The sequence below is a fragment of the Ranitomeya variabilis genome, chromosome 4 (assembly GCF_051348905.1).
Source record: "Ranitomeya variabilis isolate aRanVar5 chromosome 4, aRanVar5.hap1, whole genome shotgun sequence".
NCBI lineage: Eukaryota > Metazoa > Chordata > Amphibia > Anura > Dendrobatidae > Ranitomeya > Ranitomeya variabilis.
In genome coordinates, this window is record NC_135235.1 from 94,275,551 (window position 1) to 94,297,504 (window position 21,954).

General features: G+C 46.0%; 1 protein-coding gene across 1 annotated transcript; it reads left to right on the forward strand.

Annotated features, from left to right (window-relative positions):
* The first annotated feature begins 4,919 nt into the window (after positions 1–4,919).
* On the forward strand, positions 4,920–13,466 carry LOC143769896 (interferon-induced protein with tetratricopeptide repeats 5-like). The gene is made up of 2 exons (XM_077258929.1): positions 4,920–5,055; positions 11,691–13,466. Exons 1-2 carry the CDS (start codon positions 5,051–5,053, stop codon positions 13,147–13,149), a joined length of 1,464 nt encoding a protein of 487 aa, XP_077115044.1. The 5' UTR covers positions 4,920–5,050; the 3' UTR covers positions 13,150–13,466.
* The last annotated feature ends 8,488 nt before the right edge of the window (positions 13,467–21,954 follow it).

Consider the following 21,954-nt stretch of genomic DNA (forward strand, 5'->3'; position numbering starts at 1 on the left):
CACCAAATCCCTGGTACCAAAGATTCCAGGATGACCAGCTAACGCAGAAGAATGGACCTCCGATATGACTCTACTGGTCCAATCACAAATAGCCTGAACCTTGACAGGGTCCATCTCAATGGAAGAGGGGAAAAAAATGTACCCCAAAAACGAAATCTTTTGAACCCCAAAAACGCACTTAGAACCCTTTACACACAAGGAATTAGAGCGCAAAACCTGAAAAACCCTCCTGACCTGTTGGACATGAGAGTCCCAGTCGTCCGAAAAAATCAAAATATCATCCAGATACACAATCATAAATTTATCCAAATATTCACGGAAAATGTCATGCATAAAAGACTGAAAGACTGAAGGGGCATTTGAAAGACCAAAAGGCATTACTAAATACTCAAAATGGCCCTCAGGCGTATTAAATGCGGTTTTCCACTCATCCCCCTGCTTAATTCGCACTAAATTATACGCCCCACGAAGATCAATCTTAGAGAACCACTTGGCCCCCTTTATTCGAGCAAACAAATCAGTAAGCAGTGGCAAAGGATACTGATATTTAACCGTGATTTTATTCAAAAGCCGATAATCAATACACGGCCTCAAAGAGCCATCTTTTTTAGATACAAAGAAAAAACCGGCTCCTAAGGGAGATGACGAAGGACGAATATGTCCCTTTTCCAAGGACTCCTTAATATATTCCCGCATAGCAGCGTGTTCAGGCACAGATAGATTAAATAAACGACCCTTTGGAAACTTACTGCCCGGAATCAGATCTATTGTACAATCGCAATCTCTGTGCGGAGGTAGTGAACCAAGTTTAGGCTCCTCAAAAACGTCATGATAATCTGATAAAAATTCCGGAATCTCAGAGGGAATAGATGATGAAATGGAAACCAAAGGTACGTCCCCATGAGTCCCCTGACATCCCCAGCTTAACACAGACATTGCTTTCCAGTCGAGGACTGGGTTATGAGATTGCAGCCATGGCAATCCAAGCACCAACACATCATGTAGATTATACAACACAAGGAAGCGAATAATCTCCTGGTGATCCGGATTAATACGCATAGTTACTTGTGTCCAGTATTGTGGTTTATTACTAGCCAATGGCGTGGAGTCAATACCCTTCAGAGGTATAGGAACTTCCAGAGGCTCTAAATTAAACCCACAGCGTTTGGCAAAGGACCAATCCATAAGACTCAAAGCGGCGCCAGAGTCGACATAGGCGTCCGCGGTAATAGACGATAAAGAGCAAATCAGGGTCACAGATAGAATAAACTTGGACTGTAAAGTACCAATTGAAACAGACTTATCAACCTTTTTAGTACGTTTAGAGCATGCTGATATAACATGAGTTGAATCGCCACAATAGAAGCATAACCCATTCTTTCGCCTAAAATTCTGTCGTTCGCTTCTGGACAGAATTCTATCACATTGCATAATCTCTGGCGCCTTCTCAGTAGACACCGCCAAATGGAGCACAGGTTTGCACTCCCGCAAACGCCGATCAATCTGAATAGCCATTGTCATGGACTCATTCAGACCTGCAGGCACAGGGAACCCCACCATAACATCTTTAATGGCATCAGAGAGACCCTCTCTGAAATTCGCCGCCAGGGCGCACTCATTCCACTGAGTAAGCACAGACCACTTACGAAATTTTTGGCAGTATATTTCAGCCTCATCTTGCCCTTGAGACAGGGCCATCAAGGCTTTTTCAGCCTGAATCTCTAAATGAGGTTCCTCATAAAGCAACCCCAAAGCCAGGAAAAACGCATCCACATTGAGCAACGCAGGATCCCCTGGTGCCAAAGCAAATGCCCAATCCTGAGGGTCGCCCCGGAGCAAGGATATTACAATCCTGACCTGCTGTGCAGGATCTCCAGCGGAGCGAGATCTCAGAGACAAAAATAATTTACAATTATGTTTGAAATTCTGGAAGCGAGATCTATCCCCGGAGAACAATTCAGGCAAAGGTACTCTAGGTTCAGATATAGGAGCATGAATTACAAAATCCTGTAAACTTTGAACCTTCGTAGCGAGATTGTTCAGACCTGTGGCTAAACTCTGAGGATCCATTTTCATCAGGTGAAGTCAGAACCATTCAAGGATTAGAAGGAGAGAGAGACGAAGGCTGCAGTAAGCAGAGATGCTAGTAAATCAACTAATGAGCAAACTCAGAAAACAAAAACAAAAAAATAAAAAATAAAAATTCTCTGCAGACTTCTTTTCTCTCCTTTCTTCTGCCAATAATTTTAACCCTTGGCCGGCCAAACTGTCATGGTTCTCAATGGCAAGAGAACATAGAAAGCATACAAAAAGGACAAGCTCTTGGAAGATGGGAACTCGAGCTGACTGTGAGCTAAACCTACCGCACAAATAACAGTGGCCGGGTAGCGTGCCTACGTTTTATCCCTAGACGCCCAGCGCCAGCCGGAGAACTGACTGACCCTAGCAGAGGAAAATACAGACCTGGCTTACCTCTAGAGAAATTTTCCCCAAAAGGCAGACAGTAGCCCCCACATATATTGTCGGTGATTTCAGAGGAAATTGACATACGAAGTATGAAGATAGGTTTAGCAAATTGAGGTCTGCTTACTAGATAGTAGGAAGACAGAAAAGGGAACTTCACAGTCAGCTGAAAACCCTTTCAAAACACCATCCTGGAATTACTTTAAGACTCTAATATCAACTCATGACACCAGAGTGGCAATTCCAGCTCACAAGAGCTTCCAGCCTCAGAAATAAACAATCACAGAGAACTGGAACAAAAATGCAAAAGAAACTTAGGACTACAAGTCCAACTTAGCTGATAGTAGTCTAGGAGCAGGAACATGCAACAGAAAGGCTTCTGGTAACATTGTTGGCCGGCATAGAAATGACTGAGGAGCAAGGCTAAATAGACAACTCCCACATCCTGATGGAAACAGGTGAACAGAGGAGATGAAGCACACAAGTTCAGTACCACCAGTGACCACCGGGGGAGCCCAGAAACCAAATTCACAACAGTTTTCTTGTCTTACCATTTACGGCCAGTGTGGCCATAAAGTGAAAGCAGAGCACGGCGGTGACGTCACCGCTGTGCTCTGCTTTCACTTTACAGCCGGCAGTCAGTCAGTGCGGGAAGCAGACGGCAGACGTATGGATATCGCTGGAACGTCACGGATCATGCCGTCGTAGCGACAAAAGTGCCACTGTGAGACGGTACCCTTAAACCTTACTTCATGCAGTCTTCAGATTACATAGCAAAAACCTGCTGAGAGATTCCCTTAACCCCTTCACCCCGAAGTCTGTGCAAGGTACAATGAAATCTCAAGACTATCAAGGGAGTCTAGAGAGAGAAATGTGCTGCCCAGTGTCAGAAAGCTTGGTCTCAGTCGCAGGTCATGGGTCTTTCAACAGGATAATGACCCAAAATACACAGCTAAAAACACACAAGATTGGCTAAGAGGAAAACATTGGACTATTCTGAAGCGGCATTCTATGAGCCCTGAGCTAAATCCTATTGAGCATCTTTGGAAAGAGCTGAAACATGCCATCTGGAAAAGGCAACCTTCAAACACGAGACAAGTGGAGCAGTTTGCTCTTGAGTGGGCCAAAATACCTGTTGAGAGGTGCAGAAGTCTCATTGCAGGAATCATTTGATTGCAGTGATTGCCTCAAAAGGATGTGCAACAAAATATTAAGTTAAGGGTACTATCATTTCTGTTCAGGCTTATTTCTTGAGTTTTATTTTTTATTTTTGAATAAGTGAGGGCCCTCCAAAATTTCTAGAGGAGGGCACTTCCAAACCTATGTTACAGGGCCACATGAGGGCTCTCACTAAACTAAGGTTTCCTGCCTACTGCAGGCCCTCTGAACACTTGAATTTTGGGCTGCAGAATCATGTGGAGGTGAAGGAAGGGGAGAGGAGGAGGGTGAATCCCAATGCTACAATGGGCACATTGTAAACTGCTATGGAAATGTATTCCACTATCTGAGTGTCAATGAGGGAGGAACCGCCCAAATGTATAAGTAACAGCAGTCCCTCCAAAACGCATGTTACAGGGCCACCTGAGGCCTCAAATGTCAAAGATCAACCTACCTATTGGTATGTTGTAGCTGGCCTTATAAAGTGCTGGGGAATAAGGGATTAACTAACTAAAAATGATGTATGACAGAGGGACCTACAAAATGTATAAGCCAGGGCCCTCCCAATTGTAAAAGGCAAAAAAAAACACAACAGTACATGTGAACAAACGCTAAAAGGGATATTTTTTTTCTTCTTTGGTTTATTTAGCCTTATATACAAGTGATTATGCAGGAAAAACTGTTTCTTAACCTTTTTGGCGTGTTAAATGCAATTTAGGTTAGGTTTGATAGTTGTTTTTGTGTATCTGTAAAAGTGGCGTAATACTGTGACAAACTTATTCCCAGAAACCCTATGTGAGTCAGAGAGGCATGCAGGCTTATTATCCAGGCTCTCACCATTCTGTTTCATCACTTTCCCATCCATTTCAACCTTTTCCTCAGGCCCCCAGACCCCTTTGTAGGGTCCAGCAGAAAATTACTTGCATTTCCCACTGACTTACATTGTACTCGCAATTTTTACAAAGTACTCATTATGAGTATAGCGATTACGAATATTACGGTACTCGCCCATCACTATTTGTAAGTCAAAATCTGGAGTGGAACAGTCAGAGGAAAAGTATAATAGAAACACGTCACCACTTCTGGATTTTTCACCGACTCCTGGTTTGGGCTTGCAAATACTGATTTAATAGTGACCAAATACTGAATGTGTGAAGGTGGCCTTAGCATGAAATCACTGCAAGAATGCCGTACCCTCACCATTGTCAGTCTACTTAGGTTCGGTTTCCAGTCTTTGCTGAATAACATCAGTCTGTTTCTGTTTCTGCCTCAGAGAAGTTTCGTTTCTCCCTTCTCTCCTCCTCTCACCAGTGACGTTGTTCTCCTATCCAAGTCAAGAGCCATCAGGCTTTAGAAGCATCATTCAGAGCAGAATCCCTTCATTGCAAAAAGAATACTTCCTCTTCAATTCACACAGACAAGAAACAGAATGAGGTAAACACTTTCACACTTCCCTAAATGTTTTGTTTATTAACCCCCAAGATGCTGTAGGTTAATGAAATGCTAATAGAATTGTGCTTTATATTCTACTTAGATTCTCTGTTAATTTCCAGAAATCATATTTGGAAGATATTTGTGTTCAATCTCATGGAATGATTATAGAGCGTGGGTCCAGGTTAGCGGAGAATAGATTTTCTGCTTAAAAAAAAAATACATTATTCAAGAAATTGCTGATCAGTGACAATGGACGGTTAGGAATCACTTATTCTTGATATTTATGGGTGGAAATCAGAAGCTAGGTGCTAGTCTGATTACATTTAATCCCTCCGAGCTGCGTTCATTTTTTTTTCGGTTATTTTTCCTTTTTTCATCACTATTTCCATAAGCCAAAACTTTGCTTATATATTTGTGTCATCATAGCCATAAGAGGGCACATTTATTATTTATTTATATATTAAACCATTTTATTTAAGATATATTATGCTGAAAAATGAAAAAAAAAAGTCATTGTGAGGTACAATGGATAAAACAGAAACTTTACACCTTTTTTGTGTTGTGTATTTTATAGCATTGATTATGCAGTAAAAATCAAATGTTAACTTTATATTGGTCAATACCAGGGTGGGCATATCGTTAGTGCAACCAAGAGGCCCAAGAGGATACAGTTACCTTCTCATCTGTCACAGGCAGGCTCGGACTGGCCAATAGGGGAACAAGGGAATCCCCCGGTGGGCCCCTGTGCAGAGCTGGGCCCCCAAATACACTGTATGGGTAGTATTTGGTATAGTTCACATTATTCACTCTGTACTGAAAAAAGCAGCATCTCATTCATTAACCAAACTACCCAGTTTATTATTTTATAGAGATATAGATAAATGTGTGAATGAGGGTAGTGTAATATTTGTATGCAGGTTAAAAGTGGGCCCCCCCAAAGTCAATGTTACTGGTGGGCCTTTGGCTCCCCAGTCTGACACTGGTCACAGGGGATCTATTTGAGTACCTAGAATTGTAACTGGCTAATGCAGTGGCTGAAATGAAATGGTCATGGCACTTCTGATGGTAGATTTATGCTGTGAAATGCAGTCTCCTTCCTACTGGGACATTTATATAGCTCACCCATGGTTGCAAAGTCATCGTATATGAAGGGGTACTCAAAAGAAATGAACTGTGTTCTGGAGGGGTCAGCGACTTATAGTAAGAGCCTTAGGCGGTCTGTTGGCGGACCCTTTCTGAGACAGTATGACAACTGACAATTGTTGAGTGCACAGAGAGAAGAAAAGAGAAACTCCTGAAAGATGGCCTAATGTTTTCAGTATTGGAGATGCAGTTTTCCAAAGCCAGATGCATGTATGGATAAGGGTTCATACTCACAATTGAGCTAATTGAGCTATCATATAGAATGCTAATTGTACCAACCCTGTCTTCTTCTCACTTTGCTTCATCCTTGGATGTCCTTGAACTTGAGCCTTAGGGCTCATACTCACATTCGAGAAACTCGGACCCGGCTCTGCCACCGGCACTCGAATCAGAGCGTTCAGGTGCATAGAAATACATGCAGCTGAACACTACCATCCGAATTCTGGTGGCAGTGCCGGGTATTGACGTGCGAGACTCGTCAGAGTTTCTCGCATGTGAGTATGAGTAGTGTTGAGCATTCCGATACCGCAAGTATCGGGTATCGGCCGATACTTGCGGGTATCGGGTATCGGTATCGAAACAACATTAATGTGTAAAAGAAAGATTTAAAATAAAAAATATTGCTATACTCACCTCTCCGACGCAGCCTGGACCTCACCGAGGGAACTGGCAGCGTTGTTTGCTTAAAATGCGCGCGTTTCCTTCCTTCCGTGACGTCACGGCTCCTGATTGGTCGCGTGCCGCCCATGTGGCCGCGACGCGACCAATCACAGCAAGCCGTGACGTAATTTTCAGGTCCTTCTAGGCATTCAGTATTTTAAAATTACGTTCCGGCTTTGTGATTGGTCGCGTCGCGGGTCACATGGGCGACGCGACCAATCACAAGCCGTGACGTCACGGGAGGCAGGAGACGCGCGCATTTTAAAATGCGCGCGTGTCCAGCCTCCTGTGACGTCACGGCTTGTGATTGGTCGCGTCGCCCATGTGACCCGCGACGCGACCAATCACAAAGCCGGAACGTAATTTTAAAATACTGAATGCCTAGAAGGACCTGAAAATTACGTCACGGCTTGCTGTGATTGGTCGCGTCGCGGCCACATGGGCGGCACGCGACCAATCAGAAGCCGTGACGTCACGGAAGGAAGGAAACGCGCGCATTTTAAGCAAACAACGCTGCCGGTTCCCTCGGTGAGGTGAGTATAGCAATATTTTTTATTTTAATTCTTTATTTTACACATTAATATGGTTCCCAGGGCCTGAAGGAGAGTTTCCTTTCCTTCAGACCCTGGGAACCATCAGGGATACCGTCCGATACTTGAGTCCCATTGACTTGTATTGGTATCGGGTATCGGTATCGGATTGGATCCGATACTTTGCCGGTATCGGCCGATACTTTCCGATACCGATACTTTCAAGTATCGGACGGTATCGCTCAACACTAAGTATGAGCCCTAAGGCTCAAGTTCCAGGACATCCAAGGATGAAGCAAAGTGAGAAGAAGACAGGGTTGGTAGAATTAGCATTCTATATGATAGCTCAATTAGCGTAGAGTGGAGATGAAGTCTCACAAGTATCAAATCAGATTAATCCATCAGTTTGTTAACAAGAGAAAGGAAGAAAAAAAACAGATTAAAATCAGATAAACTCAAACAAGACACTCAAAAGCATCAAACTAAGGGTACTGTCACACAGTACCATTTTGATCGCTACGACGGCACGATCCGTGACGTCGCAGCGATCGTATGATTATCGCTCCAGCGTCGTAGACTGCTGTCACACGTTGCAATCACGGCGCTGGAGCGATGCCGAAGTCCCCGGTAACCAGGGTAAACATCGGGTAACTAAGCGTAGGGCCGCGCTTAGTAACCCGATGTTTACCCTGGTTACCAGCGTAAACGTTAAAAAAACAAACAGTACATACTTACATTCCAGTGTCTGTCCCCGGCGTTCTGCTTCTCTCCACTGTGTAAGCGCCATAGCCGGCAAGCACAGCGGTGACGTCAGACGTCACCGCTGTGCTCGCTTTCCGGCTGGCAGACGCTCACACAGTGGAGAGAAGCTGAGACGCCGGGGACAGACACCGGAATGTAAGTATGTAGTGTTTGTTTTTTTAACGTTTACGCTGGTAACCACGGTAAACATCGGGTTACTAAGCGCGGCCCTGCGCTTAGTTACCCGATGTTTACCCTGGTTACAAGCGAACACATCGCTGGATCGCTGTCACACACAACGATCCAGCGATGTCAGCGGGTGATCAAGCGACGAAAGAAAGTTCCACACGATCTGCTACGACGTACGATTCTCAGCAGGATCCCTGATCGCTGCTGCGTGTCAGACACTGCGATATCGTAACGATATCGCTAGAACGTCACGAATCGTACCGTCGTAGCGATCAAAATGGTACTGTGTGACAGTACCCTAAGGCCAAAGATCCTGCACAATGGGAGGATTTTAGTGATGTATGAATGAAGTGATACGTTTGGTTAATAATTTGGACTGAAGCGAGTGAATATTTGATGGAAATGTACTGAAAACATAAAACATGCAGCCTACTGTATAGAAAGAAAACCATCAGAAAAGAAAATCCACCACACTCATTAAATATTATAAGTCCAATCGAGAAATATATTGGACAAGGAAAAACATGAACAACACAGGTGAACAGACACAGTGGTCAGCCCAAGGCTTTTTCATGTTCAGATGGTGTTTTCTCACACATTACACTTCGTGTTATTAAGTTGTAATTGTTCTATACCTGTTTCATTATATTAAAGAGGACCTGTCACCGGGTCAAAAGTCCCCAGTTTTTGCACTTATTTTATTCCCACTCACTATCAGTCTTTTTTTTGTTGTTTGTTCGTTACCAAATACTCCATATAGTGTGAGAGATATGGGCCTTTTATTTAGTACTAAATTTTATGATCTTTACCTGTGGGGCATGGTTCATGGGGTAATAATGTGACTGAAGACATGCCCCAGAGAATCCTGATAAACACCATAAAAATTAGCTCTAACTAAAAAACATCACATCTCTGGACCCATATGGTATATTAAAAAGAAAAAAACAAAATATAATACTCCGGAGAGCAGCAGGAATAAAGGAAGAGCAAAAAACTTACCACTTTTAACCAAAATCTTCAAGATGTTACACTATTTAATTGACTACTCTTATGCAATAGTATTTGAATTTTTTATTTATAGTGCTCTATGCAACTCTGCCACATGGAATATTTAAATGTTCATGTGTTGTGGAATGTCTTTTTTTCATTATCCAGTGATTAGGGCTGGAATTTTATATCTTTTTGGGGCTTTTTTTAAAGGGATATCCCACAATGTATTGTTTTTGTCTAATGCCTATTTAGACTAAAAAAAAGACAGCCACATGCCCCTATAAATGTATGGTAGTTAATGCTTCCCTCTATATTTCTTATTTTTTTGTTTTCCTATGATGCAGTTTTTTATTCACCAGGGCCATCCTGCTGCTCTGCTCTGAACCCATGATCACCCTTCATGTCCTCGAAGATGTAAGGACCTCCCTGTCCTCTTCTGAGTGTCGCCAGCAATGCCACTCCACTATTATATCTTCGGTGAACATCACTGATGATCAATGAAAAAAATTACCATCTATTGTTATATCTTTGATGATTATTTATACCTAAAGCACTGTTCTCATTGATGGTTCTGGTGGTTTTCCTACTTGGCAGCAGCTGTTAGGCTACGTTCACATTTGCGTTGTGCGCCGCAGCGTCGGCGCCGCAGCGCACAACGCAAACAAAACCGCGGCAAAACGCACGCTAAAACGCAGCGTTTTGCGCCGCATGCGTCCTTTTTGGCCGAAAGTTGGACGCAAAAAAAATGCAACTTGATGCGTTTCTTGCGTCCAACGCTTGCGGCCATGCGGCGCAAAACGCAGCACAACGCATGTCCATGCGCCCCCATGTTAAATATAGGGGCGCATGACGCATGCGGCGCCGCTGCGGCGCCCGACGCTGCGGCGCTGACCGCAAATGTGAACGTAGCCTTATACAGTTGAGAGGCAAACAGTCAGTGTTGGGCAGTGGCTTGTACAGTATAGACTTAGGCTGCGTTCACACGTCCACTATTTGGTCAGTATTTTAAATCAGTATTTGTAAGCCAACATGAAGAGTGCGTGACAAATACAGAAGTGGTGCATATGTTTCTATTAATCTTTCTCTGATTGTTCTACTCCTGGTTTTGGCTTACACATACTGATGTAAACAACTGACCAAATACTGAACAAGTGAACGTGGCCTTAAATGGCTGTCCTCACCATGCATGCTGACTCCAGGCAGTTTGGACAGAAGAGATTTGTATTAGATGCTAAGGAGGAACAAGCCATGAATGCTCAAACCGCGAGAAAATAATTATTAAAGGACATGTGCAGTAAAAAAGGGGAATCAACAATGACTTGCCATGTATTGCTTTGAGTGGTGAATATAAGAAAATAGTATATTTTGCATGTAAGGCCCATCCATGAGAATACACAGATTTTAAACTGATCTGTTTTGCTTGTGTTTTGGTGATAGATACAGTATACATGATACATTTTTGATATTTCTGGATGTGCACTCAGATATTTATATGAATTTTCTTTCTTTTTGTTACATTTTTATCCATATATGTTTGACTTGCACTCCACTTAGTATTACAGGAGCCCACTTAAAGTTGTTCGTGTCACATATTTTGTATTCTGGCACATGTTAGGGACTGATGTACCATATTTTTCAGACTATAAGACGCACTTTTTTCCCCCAAAATTTGGTGGCGTGGTGGCAGCAGGAGTCGGGCGATTCTTCCGGTGGTCTGACATTGCAGGGCGATAATCTCACACCTACTCCAGCCTGGTACAGCTGGTACGGCAGGTTCGACAGTGCTCGGTGGTGCACGGTGGTGCGGGGGGCTCCAGTGACATTTTGTGAAAGCCCGGAGAACTCACACTTTTATTGCCTCGATTCTGTGGCCTCCAGGAAAATGGCCACCGGAGGTGGCGCATGCGTAAATTGAGATCTCGACTCCAAGATCTCGTCTCCTGAGATCTCACTGCCGAGATCTCAATCTGCGCATGTGTCACCTTCAGCGACCATTTTCCAGGAGGCCACAGTATCGAGGCTATAGAAGTGCGAGACCTCCAAGCTTTCACAAAATGTCGCCGTAGCCCCCCGCACCACCGAACCAGAGCACCAGTCTGGGTCATATCGCTGGACCACCAAACACCCCTTGTGACTCTGCTTCACCAGCGCTGCTGTTTCCCCCAGGGTAAGCTGAATTCAGGACTGTAAGATGGACCCCAATTTGATGCATTAATTTTTTCCCCTATTTTCCTTCTGAAAATTTGGGGTGCATCTTATGGTCCGGTGCGTCTTATAGTCCAAAAAATATGGTATATTATATATGACTGTAGATTTTTGTGTATTTGTTATCACTTGTTAAATCAATTATAACAATCCACTCTCTTATATTTTTTATCACAGTGGGTCATCAAAAGAAGCATTAAAGCCTCGTTTACTACAACTTAAATGTCAATTTACTTGGAATCTTCTTCTAAAGGACACAGACCCTGATGAACTAGAAGACAGATTGCATTACCAATTGGAATTTCTTGTCACCAAGAACAAATACATGGTGTACAATTCCCTGGCCTATACAATGCATCTAAAAAAAGACTACACAGAAGCTATACTCAATTTAGAGAAGGCAGAAGAAAGGATTAAAGAACTGAATAAAAAAAACAACCCGGATGGGGCTGGTCAAAAATATTTGGTGACATATGGAAATTATGCATGGGTGTACTACTACATGAAGCAGTATGAAGATTCTCAGAAATATGTAGATAAAGTAGAGCAGATTTATAAAGAACTACAAGATAGACACGACATAGCAGAAATCTATGGGGAAAAAGGTTGGTCACTGCTAAAATTTGGTAGAAAATATTATGAAGAAGCAAAACAATGTTTTCAGAAGGCTTTAGAGCTAGATCCAGAAGATCCTGAGTGGATCACAGGATATGCAACCGTGGTCTACAGGCTGGAAGCTTTCAATGGCAGAAGATGTGCTGCTTCAGAATGCGAATCACTAGAGTTATTGAAAAATGCAGTAGAGAAGAATCCAAATGATGCAGTGGGGAAGGCGCTTCTTGCTTTAACGCTGCAAGACCTAAACAGAACAGGTGAGGGAAAAAGATATATTGCAGAAGCCTTAGAACAAGCCCCAAACTCTCCATATCTGCTCCGTTATGTTGCAAAGTTTTACAGAAGGGCTGGGATGGTAGATGAGGCCTTGCATGTCCTTAAAACTGCAGTAGATCTTATCCCAACTTCTGGATTTCTACATCACCAGATTGGACTATGTTACAGGAAAAAGTATTTCATTTACAAAAAAGGGTTTGGAACCAGGAACCCTTATAATAGACAAACGCACTCAGCAGAATTAAATAGCCTCATCCAAAATGCCATCTTTCATTTCGAGAAGACGGTGGAGCACAAGAAAACATATGTATACGCAAATGTAGACTTAGCCAATATGTATAGTGAAGCAAAGGAATATCAAAAAGCAGACGAACGATTTAAAACTGTTTTGGCATTCACCAATCTTACAGATGAGGAGAAGCAGCAAATCTATAACAATTATGGACGGTTTAAAGAATACTGTCTGAGGTCTGAATCTGAAGCCATCGACTACTATAAAAAGAGCTTGCAGATCACTGTACCCACGCAAGAGAGAGAGTCAAGTGAAAAGTGTCTAAGAAGAATTTCTTCAAAGAAGATTAAAAACAATATTCGAGATGCTAAGGGTTACGCTTTGCTTGGCTTTGTCTATAAGACTAAAGGAGAAAGAAATGATGCAATTGATTGCTATGAAAAAGCCTTAGAATATGATCCTAACAATGAGGAATATGTGAGCGAGCTCTGTGAGCTAAAGCTGATGATATAAAAAACAAGTGAAATAGTTTTTTTCCTTTCATAATTTTGTAGGCTCTGGTTGAATTACCGTATATCTAATTTACATCTTTAACTGCCTTAGGATTGATATTTAGCTATTTTTAGGTTTAGGTATGTAGCTATAAGTACTCTTTAAAGATAATTGTGTTATTCATTTTGTGCAATGTATAGTATAGCAGGTACATTCACCAGACTATCAAATAATGATTAAACCATAGAAAGACATGTATATAGCTACATGATACATATTACATGATACAATAATTGTGTACTTCTCCATCCTAGTAATAAAGTCTTTAAAATTATTAATATTGATTGGTCAAAGTATATCTTATTGTATACTTACCTTGTAATGTCTTCACATCCTGTTCCGTCCAGATGTGTCCGGATCCCAGAATTCAAAGCAACGGAAGTTCACTGACCGCCATATTGGGATACCCAAGTGATGGGTGCCTCAATATGGAAACTCCTGGTGGTACCAGCCTCTTGCGTGGTACCACCAGCGGAACACCATCGCACCACACACACACACACACACACAATGTATATGTCGTACGCACCACACACACACACACACACACACACACACTGTATACGCCGTACATACCACACACAGACACTGTGTATGCCATACGCAGCCTCTGGCGCGGTACCACCAGCGGAACACCGTTGCAAACACGCCGCCACCGGGATCAGCTGAATGATTCACTGACTGCCGCCATCTTTGTACAGGAGGAGCGCATGCACAGTTTTAATGTGACCGCCGCTATCTGCACAAAGATCCCACTAGTAGGGGCACATAGGTCCTGGTTAACTCTACAGATGGCCCAGCTTGCCCGTTAAAAATGGTTAAAAGATACGCCATAATAAGACATGCTGGTAGATTTTTCTTCACTCATACAGACGGGTCCCCTCTGACCAAGTACCAATTCCAGGCAATGTTCAAGCTGTGCTTGGAAAAAGCCGGCGCAAATCCAAAGGAGTGCGGAACACATTTGTTCCGGATGGGGGCGGCCACAGAAGCAGCTAGGGCAGGAGTGTCAGAGGCCGAAGTGCAGAGAATGGGTCGGTGGAAGTCCGCATGCTTCGCCAGATACATAAGGCCCGACTTGCTTAATTAACATGTGTTGTCTCTTACAGGGGTTGAAGTTTGGGTTGTAGGAGATTCCTACGTATACTGGGCCGAAAAGAGGGCCAAACTGCGGCCAGGAGGAACAAGTCTTTACCTCCCGGGCATAAAAGTTAACTGGAGGAGGATCAGACGCCTCCAGTGGAAACAGGTGTTCAAGGAGATGGTTGGCATAGCAAGGATGGCGGAACACCCGGTGATAATGGTGTTACACGTGGGTGGCAATGACCTTGGCAAACAAAAGGTGGCCGAATTGTACAAATGGGTGACAACGGATATGGAACGGTTCAGCTGTCTGTTCAGAAACATGATACTGGTGTGGTCGGATATAACGCCAAGGGCCGTTTGGCGTGGAGCAAGAGATAAAAAAGCCATAGAGCGGACAAGGGTGAAATTCAATGCTCGGATTGGAAAATATGTGAGAGGAAGAGGCGGTATCGTGATTCGTCACCAATACCTACAAGGGGATAACACGCCACAATTAAGACAGGACGGATTTCACCTAACGGACATTGGCCTTGATATTTTTTTGTCGGGTTTACAGGATGGGGTTGAACAGGCCCTAACACTGATGGGTGGGGTCGGAGTCCCGCGTAGGTAATACATGGGATCCTCCGTGGCGGAAGAAGCGGAGGAGGGCAAAGGTCGTAACCGCTCGTTGGGCCAATTCCCCTATCGATCACGGACAGGAGCTCGGCGCGCGCGCCCGTTATGATATGTAATTGCCTTTCTCTGCTTATTTAATTAATAAACTGTGACCGACCTGTTCAACCCACCTAGGACTGTGTGTGTTTCATTACGGGATTGATGGGAGGGGGGAAGGCACTGGTTACGACACCCAGGTCTCCACAGTCTGGCAGACGCGGTACTGAATAAGGTGCGCGTCTCTGACTGGGGAGCACACTGATAGAGCAGCATTAAAGGATGTTAGTGCCAGTTCCCCCCCTAGCATCACTCCCCCCCCCCCTAGTGATGCACTAATTAGAAGACCCCCGGCCGGCTAGTGGTCACTAGAGGGGAGGGGTCCTACGGCCACTCCTACAGGGGTTAAATCCAGGTGTCCGGCCGGGAACTTTCTCTTTTCCTCCCGGCGGACACCTGGAAGCTTTTGTCCCACCCTCCCTCCCTTTTAAAGGCTAATAGCGATACTAACCTGCGGGATAACGTAAATTTTTGTTTTTAATTTCTAGTGTGATATTAAAAAAAAAAAAAGAAAAAAAAAAGGGGTATATATACGTATGCTGAGATGACTAACTTAGTAATCTTTATTAAGTCACAGCGGAAGAAGAAGAGGAGGGCAAAGGTCGTAACCGCTCGTTGGGCCAATTCCCCTGTCGATCACGGACAGGAGCTCGGCGCGAGCGCCCGTTACGATATGTAATTGCCTTTCTCTGCTTATTTAATTAATAAACTGTGACCGACCTGTTCAACCCACCTAGGACTGTGTGTGTTTCATTACGGGATTGATGGGAGGGGGGAAGGCACTGGTTACGACACCCAGGTCTCCACAGTCTTGTCTCCAATGGCAGCTGCATTTTACCGACCGCTGGACTGGGAGTTGGCAAGTTCTCTATTGACAGCCTCCTCACAGAACATGCAGACAAGAGTAAAATTGAAGCTCTTACAGCCATGTTAGCGTGATGTCAGGAGCGTGATTAGGTCTTGTGATCACGCTGCTGATGTCACTTACTGGTGCGCATTGGTGATAAGTGCTCCAGAGCTGAAGGCAAAAAAGTTTGAATGGAAGGGGTGCAGGGGAGTGATTTACTGGATTGTGAATTGTGTGGGGGTATTTACTGTGTGGGGAAGATTTACTGCTTGTGGGGCTGTTTACTGTATGTGGGAAATTTAGTGTAATGAAGCTGCGGAAGATTTACTGTGTGCGGGGTTATATACTATGTGGGTATATTTACTGGGTGGAGGTATTTACTATGTGGTGGTATTTTTTATGTGGTGGTATTTACTCTGGGGGGTAGATTTAGTGTAACAGGGCTGGGGAGATTTATGTAATGGGGCTGGAGAAAATTTACTGTGTGGGGGGGTATTTATTGTGTGGGTATTTACTGTGGGTAGGGATTTAGTGTACCAGTACTGGAGGAGATTTACTGTGTGGGAGGGATTTAGTGTAACAGGTCTGAGGGAGAATTACTGCGTGTGGGGATATATACTGTGTGGGTGCAGGGGAGATTTATTGTAAAGGGGCTGGGAGAGATTTATTGTGTGATGGGTATTTACTGTGTGGGGGAGATTTAGTGTAATGGGGCTGGGGGAGATTTACTGTGTGGGGGCAAATTTAGTGTGATGGGGAGATTTACTGTGTGTAGGGGTATTTACTGTGTAGGAGAGATTTAGTGTAACGGGGCTGGGGGAGATTTACTGTGTGGGGATATTTACTATGTATGGGTGGAGATTTAGTGTAACGGGGCTTGGGGAGATTTACTGTGGTGTGGGAGATTTAATGTAATGGGGGATGATTTGAGGACACCAGTTTGTGGATCAAGGAAGGGACAGGGGGGAATTGGGGGACATGTATGAGGAAACAGTATGGGGGGATGGGTGCAGACACAGTATCAGAAGCGAGGGGAAAATGTATGTGGACACTGTATGGGGAGGGAGGGTGATGTGATGTGTGCGGACACAGTATGGGCAGTTGAGTGGATGTGTGAGGCTGGCCGCCCCCACCGGCCAGCCGGACACTGCCGCAGCTACGACAGCCATAATGCCCTTTTCCATGCCGTACCTACCCGGAGCCGCTTGGCTCCCGCGATACTCTGGAGAGTCCCATACGTTAACTGACTTTAAGGAAGGGATTTGCAGCCTGCTCGATTTTTATCCCTTGACGGAGCCTCAGAAAGTTCATATAATGACGAATCAACTCTTTGGAGCGGCCTTGAGAGAAGTGAAGTCCTGGCCCGACGCAGATAAGAAGACGGCGCAACAGATCTTTGCAAAGCTTAAAACCACCTTTGACACCCGCACAGCTACAGAAATTAAATTGACATTTTATGGGTGCAAGCAGAGGCCGCAGGATAGCTTACGGGACTATGCCTTTAATCTGCATGAGGCACTGAGGGCCATTAAGCAGAGTGATCCAAGCGGTATGCAAGATTAAGATAAACTCCTAAAAGAGCGGTTCATCGAGGGGCTCCTGTGCAGTCACCAAAGGGCCCAGCTACACTTCCTAGCCATGCAGAATCCCGACCTGACTTTTGCGCAATTTAAAGATAAAGCCATCCAAGCGCTACCAGAGCGACAGCCCAGCCGTGCTGTACTTCCTAGGCGTCAAGCCCTCACGTACCACCAGGAGGTGGCGCCGGAAGCACCCGTCTCTGCCGAGGCCGATGCCCAGATCCTAGAAGACGACTCCCCTGCAGGACTACGTCTCCAGATGCAAGAGCTGACCAAGAGCGTTGCTGCCCTAGCCCGGACCGTCCAGTCCCTCCAGGAGGCCCCCAAGGAAAAAAGATTCAGCTGGCTTCCGGACCGGAAGATGTCCCCTGGCAGCGACAGAGGAGGACTCCACCGACCAGAGGCAGGGACGACGATCGCTTTCATCGGGATGGACGACCTATCTGCCGCCGCTGCCACCAGGTGGGCCATCTTGCAAGGTACTGTCCTTTAAACGAGCAACCCCTGGGGCAAAGGGCCAACCCCCAGGAGTAGGACGGTCAGGCCCGCAGAATTGGAGAGCCAAGTACATCAGAGGGCGACCGGTCCTCCCCATTGTGATCGACGGTATCCCCATGAACGCTTTGCTGGACACGGGTTCCCAGGTGACGACTATGCCTTACATCCTTTATAAACGTTATTGGGAGGACACCGACATTACCCGTGTCCCTGATGATGATTTCTCCATAATAGCTAGTAATGGTCAGCCACTGCCACAAGTGGGGTATAAAGAGGTCACCATTAAGGTGGGGCTGGTAGAATTGGAGGCCCAGGGAATTGTTATTGTTGATATTGACCGACGTGAATGTAACCCCATGATGACCATCGGTACTAATGTCATAGAAAATTGTCTTGCAGAAGTTATTGTCTTGTTGCAGCAGGTCGCCGAAACAGCGGGTTACAGTGAACAACGTGCCCTGCAGAAAGAAATCAGAGCTCTAATGCAAAGACAGCAAGTGGAGTTGACTGGTGGTGAGATTGGCCGGGTCACAGTGAGTGATTCAAACCCCATTGCGATACCCCCCAGGAGCGAAATGTTGATATGGTGTCGGGCAGCCATAGGCCTTAGGGGTAAAGATTATCAGGCCCTGGTAGAACCTGTGTACTCAGATAACAGGCCTACCCTCCTGACAGCCAGAGGGGTGGTTGATGTCCGTAAGCGGAGGGTGCCAGTACGTGTTCTTAACTGTGGGGAGGAAGAAGTCCACCTAGCCAAATATGTCACACTTGCCAAGCTGTTTACTGTTAATAATAGTGTGATACAGGCACCTGGACCCTTGGTTCCGTCCAGCCCGGCGGAGGACAACGGCTCTGCAGGGCAAATGAAAGATTGGTGTCGGGAATTGCATGTGGGCGCTGATTCTACCCCATCTCATCAGATACAGGGGGCTTACAGTGTGGTTCATGATTTTGAGCGGGTATTCAGCAAACACCCCCTAGATTTCGGGCAGGTAAAAGGGATTCAGCATCATATCCCCACGGGAGATCACCCCCCCATCAAAGAGAGATACCGTCCTGTACCTCCAGCTCATTATCAGTGTGCCAAGGACATGTTACGAGAGATGAAGGAGGCTGGGGTAGTGAGAGATAGTTGTAGCCCCTGGGCAGCTCAATTAGTCCTCGTTAGGAAGAAAGATGGCACCATGAGGATGCGTGTGGATTATAGGCAACTAAATCGCATTACACATAAGGATGCATACCCCCTGCCCAGGATAGAAGAGTCCTTGGCTGCTCTAAAGTCTGCTAACTACTTATCTACCATGGATCTCACCAGTGGGTACTGGCAGGTTCCCGTGGCAGAGGCGGACAAGGAGAAGACGGCCTTCACGACGCCGATGGGTCTCTGCGAGTTCAACTACATGCCCTTCGGATTGTGTAACGCCCCGGGGACGTTTCTGAGGATGATGGAGTGCTGTCTGGGGCACAAGAACTTTGAAACCGTGCTGCTCTATCTGGACGATGTTATTGTCTTCTCTAAGACCTATGAAGACCATTTGAAGCACCTGGCCGAGGTGTTTGAAGCCCTGTCCAGCTTTGGCTTAAAGGTGAAACCGTCCAAATGCCACCTACTAAAACCCAAGATGCAATACCTGGGCCATGTGGTGAGTGCCAAAGGAGTGGCCCCAGACCCCGACAAAGTCACGGTGATCAAGGACTGGCCGAAGCCCGGTAACCTCCATGAAGTCCGGCAATTCCTTGGGTTGGTGGGCTACTACCGGAGGTTCATCAAGGACTTCACCAAGAAAGCTGCGCCGTTGCAAGACCTGTTGGTGGGCCAATCCAAGAAACCCAAGGGTAAGAATACCCCATTTGATTGGAATGACGGACTGGAAGGATCGTTCACCTGCCTAAAATCGGCGCTGACGGGAGAAGAAGTACTGGCTTACCCTGAATATGACCAACCGTTTGTATTGTATACGGATGCCAGCAATGTGGGGCTGGGAGCTGTGTTGTCCCAGATCCAGAAAGGCAAGGAAAGGGTAATCGCTTATGCCAGCAGGAAACTTCGCCCCACTGAAAAGAACCCTGACAACTATAGTTCCTTTAAGCTGGAGTTTCTTGCTGTCGTTTGGGCCGTGACGGAGAGGTTCAAGCACTACCTGGCCTCAGCAAAATTCACCGTCTTCACAGATAATAATCCACTAACACACTTGGACACAGCAAAACTCACCGCCTTGGAGCAGCGGTGGATGGCCAGGTTATCCAATTACGATTTCACCATCAAGTACCGGGCGGGGCACAAGAATGCGAATGCCGATGCATTGTCCCGAATGCCGATGCATTGTCCCAAATGCCTCACTTGCCTGAGACGGAGGAAGATGCAGAAGCATTTGAAGAGGTAGAGCTGCCCGCTTTCCATCACCCCAAGGCCACCCAGTGTTCCCATCAGGTGGAGGCCAGGCGCAGGAATAAGCAAGGTGCCCCATTGAATCCCCTGCCCCACCACGGGTCGGCAGAGAACCAGGATGGTGACCCTGCGGTCCGTCGGGTGAAAGAGCTCCTGACGCAGGCGTGTTTGCATCCCGGCTCGGAAGATCCACCAGAGGCATTACAGTTGTAAAAGGAGAGGGGCAGACTGTTTATTCACGATGGCAAGCTGTGCCAGAGGAGCGTTGACCCACGCACCCACGAATTGGTATGGCAGATTGTGGTCCCAAGACAAGATGTGCCAATGGTCCTGGGAGCGTACCACGATGGGACAGGACACTTTGGATGGAGGAAGCTGGAGAGGCTGCTCCAAGGGAGGTTCTACTGGGTTGGTATGAAGAGAGCCATCGAGAAGTGGTGCCGAGAGTGTGGCCCATGCAGCCTACGCCGGAAGGATCGTGACAGCCAGCAGGCTCCCTTGCAGCCCATTATCACCAAACGGCCGCTCGAACTGGTCGCGCTGGATCACGTGAAGCTAACACCTAGCCGGTCAGGCTATACCTATGCTCTCACCATCGTGGACCACTACTCCAGATTCCTGGTAGTCGTGCCGGTCAAGGATCTAATGGCTAGAACAACCGCTAAAACCTTCCAGCAGTACTTCTGTCGGCCTCACGGGTACCCGGAAAAAGTACTGACCGATCAGGGGCCAGCATTTGAAGCGGAAGTGTTCCAAGAGTTCTGCAATCTGTATGGATGTAAGAAGATCAGAACCACGCCATACCATCCACAAACCAACAGGATGTGTGAGAAGATGAACCAGGTGGTGATCGACTTACTGAAGACCCTACCTGTGGAGGAACGGAACCTGTGGCCTACAAAGTTACCTGACTTGGTGGATATGTACAACCACATCCCTGTGAATTCCACCAACTGCACCCCAGCGTACCTGATGCGAGGGAGGTCTAGCAAGTTACCTGTTGATCTGGACCTGGACATGGGAGTCCTGACCCCCAAGGATATCTCGCCAGATGCGGACTGGGATACTGAGAGACAGGAAAGGTACAGCATGGTACAAGAATGTGTGGAAAGAAGCCTCGCCCAAGCCCGACAAAAACAAGAAAGGGACTACAAGCAGCATGCTCCTGCAACTCCCTTGTCACCCGGGGAACAGGTACTCAAGCGAAAGCGGAGGCTACACAAGCTTGATGACCAATGGGAAGCGGAACCATATACCATCCTGCTATCTGATTTCGACAATACCAAGGTCTGTCTCATCAGCAAGGATGGAGGGGAAACCTCAACGGCAATATCCAGGGACCACCTTAAGATATGCCCTGATAAGCTGAGAGATGGGGAAGCAGACCCCGGGACGCCTCCGCCCGTGGAAGAGGAGAAGATGATACACACTGTTCTTGGTGATTTTCCCCAGTCTTGGACTCAAATATACCAGGCCATTGTGGTACCTGTCCTAACGTTTCATCAACTGACACCACCAGAACTAAGTGAGGAGCCAGGTCAACCGGACCCGCAACCGCAGCGGACCCCACTGGAGGATACCATGCCAACCATTGAACCGGTCAGTCCTCCCTCTGCTATCAGTGAATCTGCAATGCTCATCGGTCGTAGCAG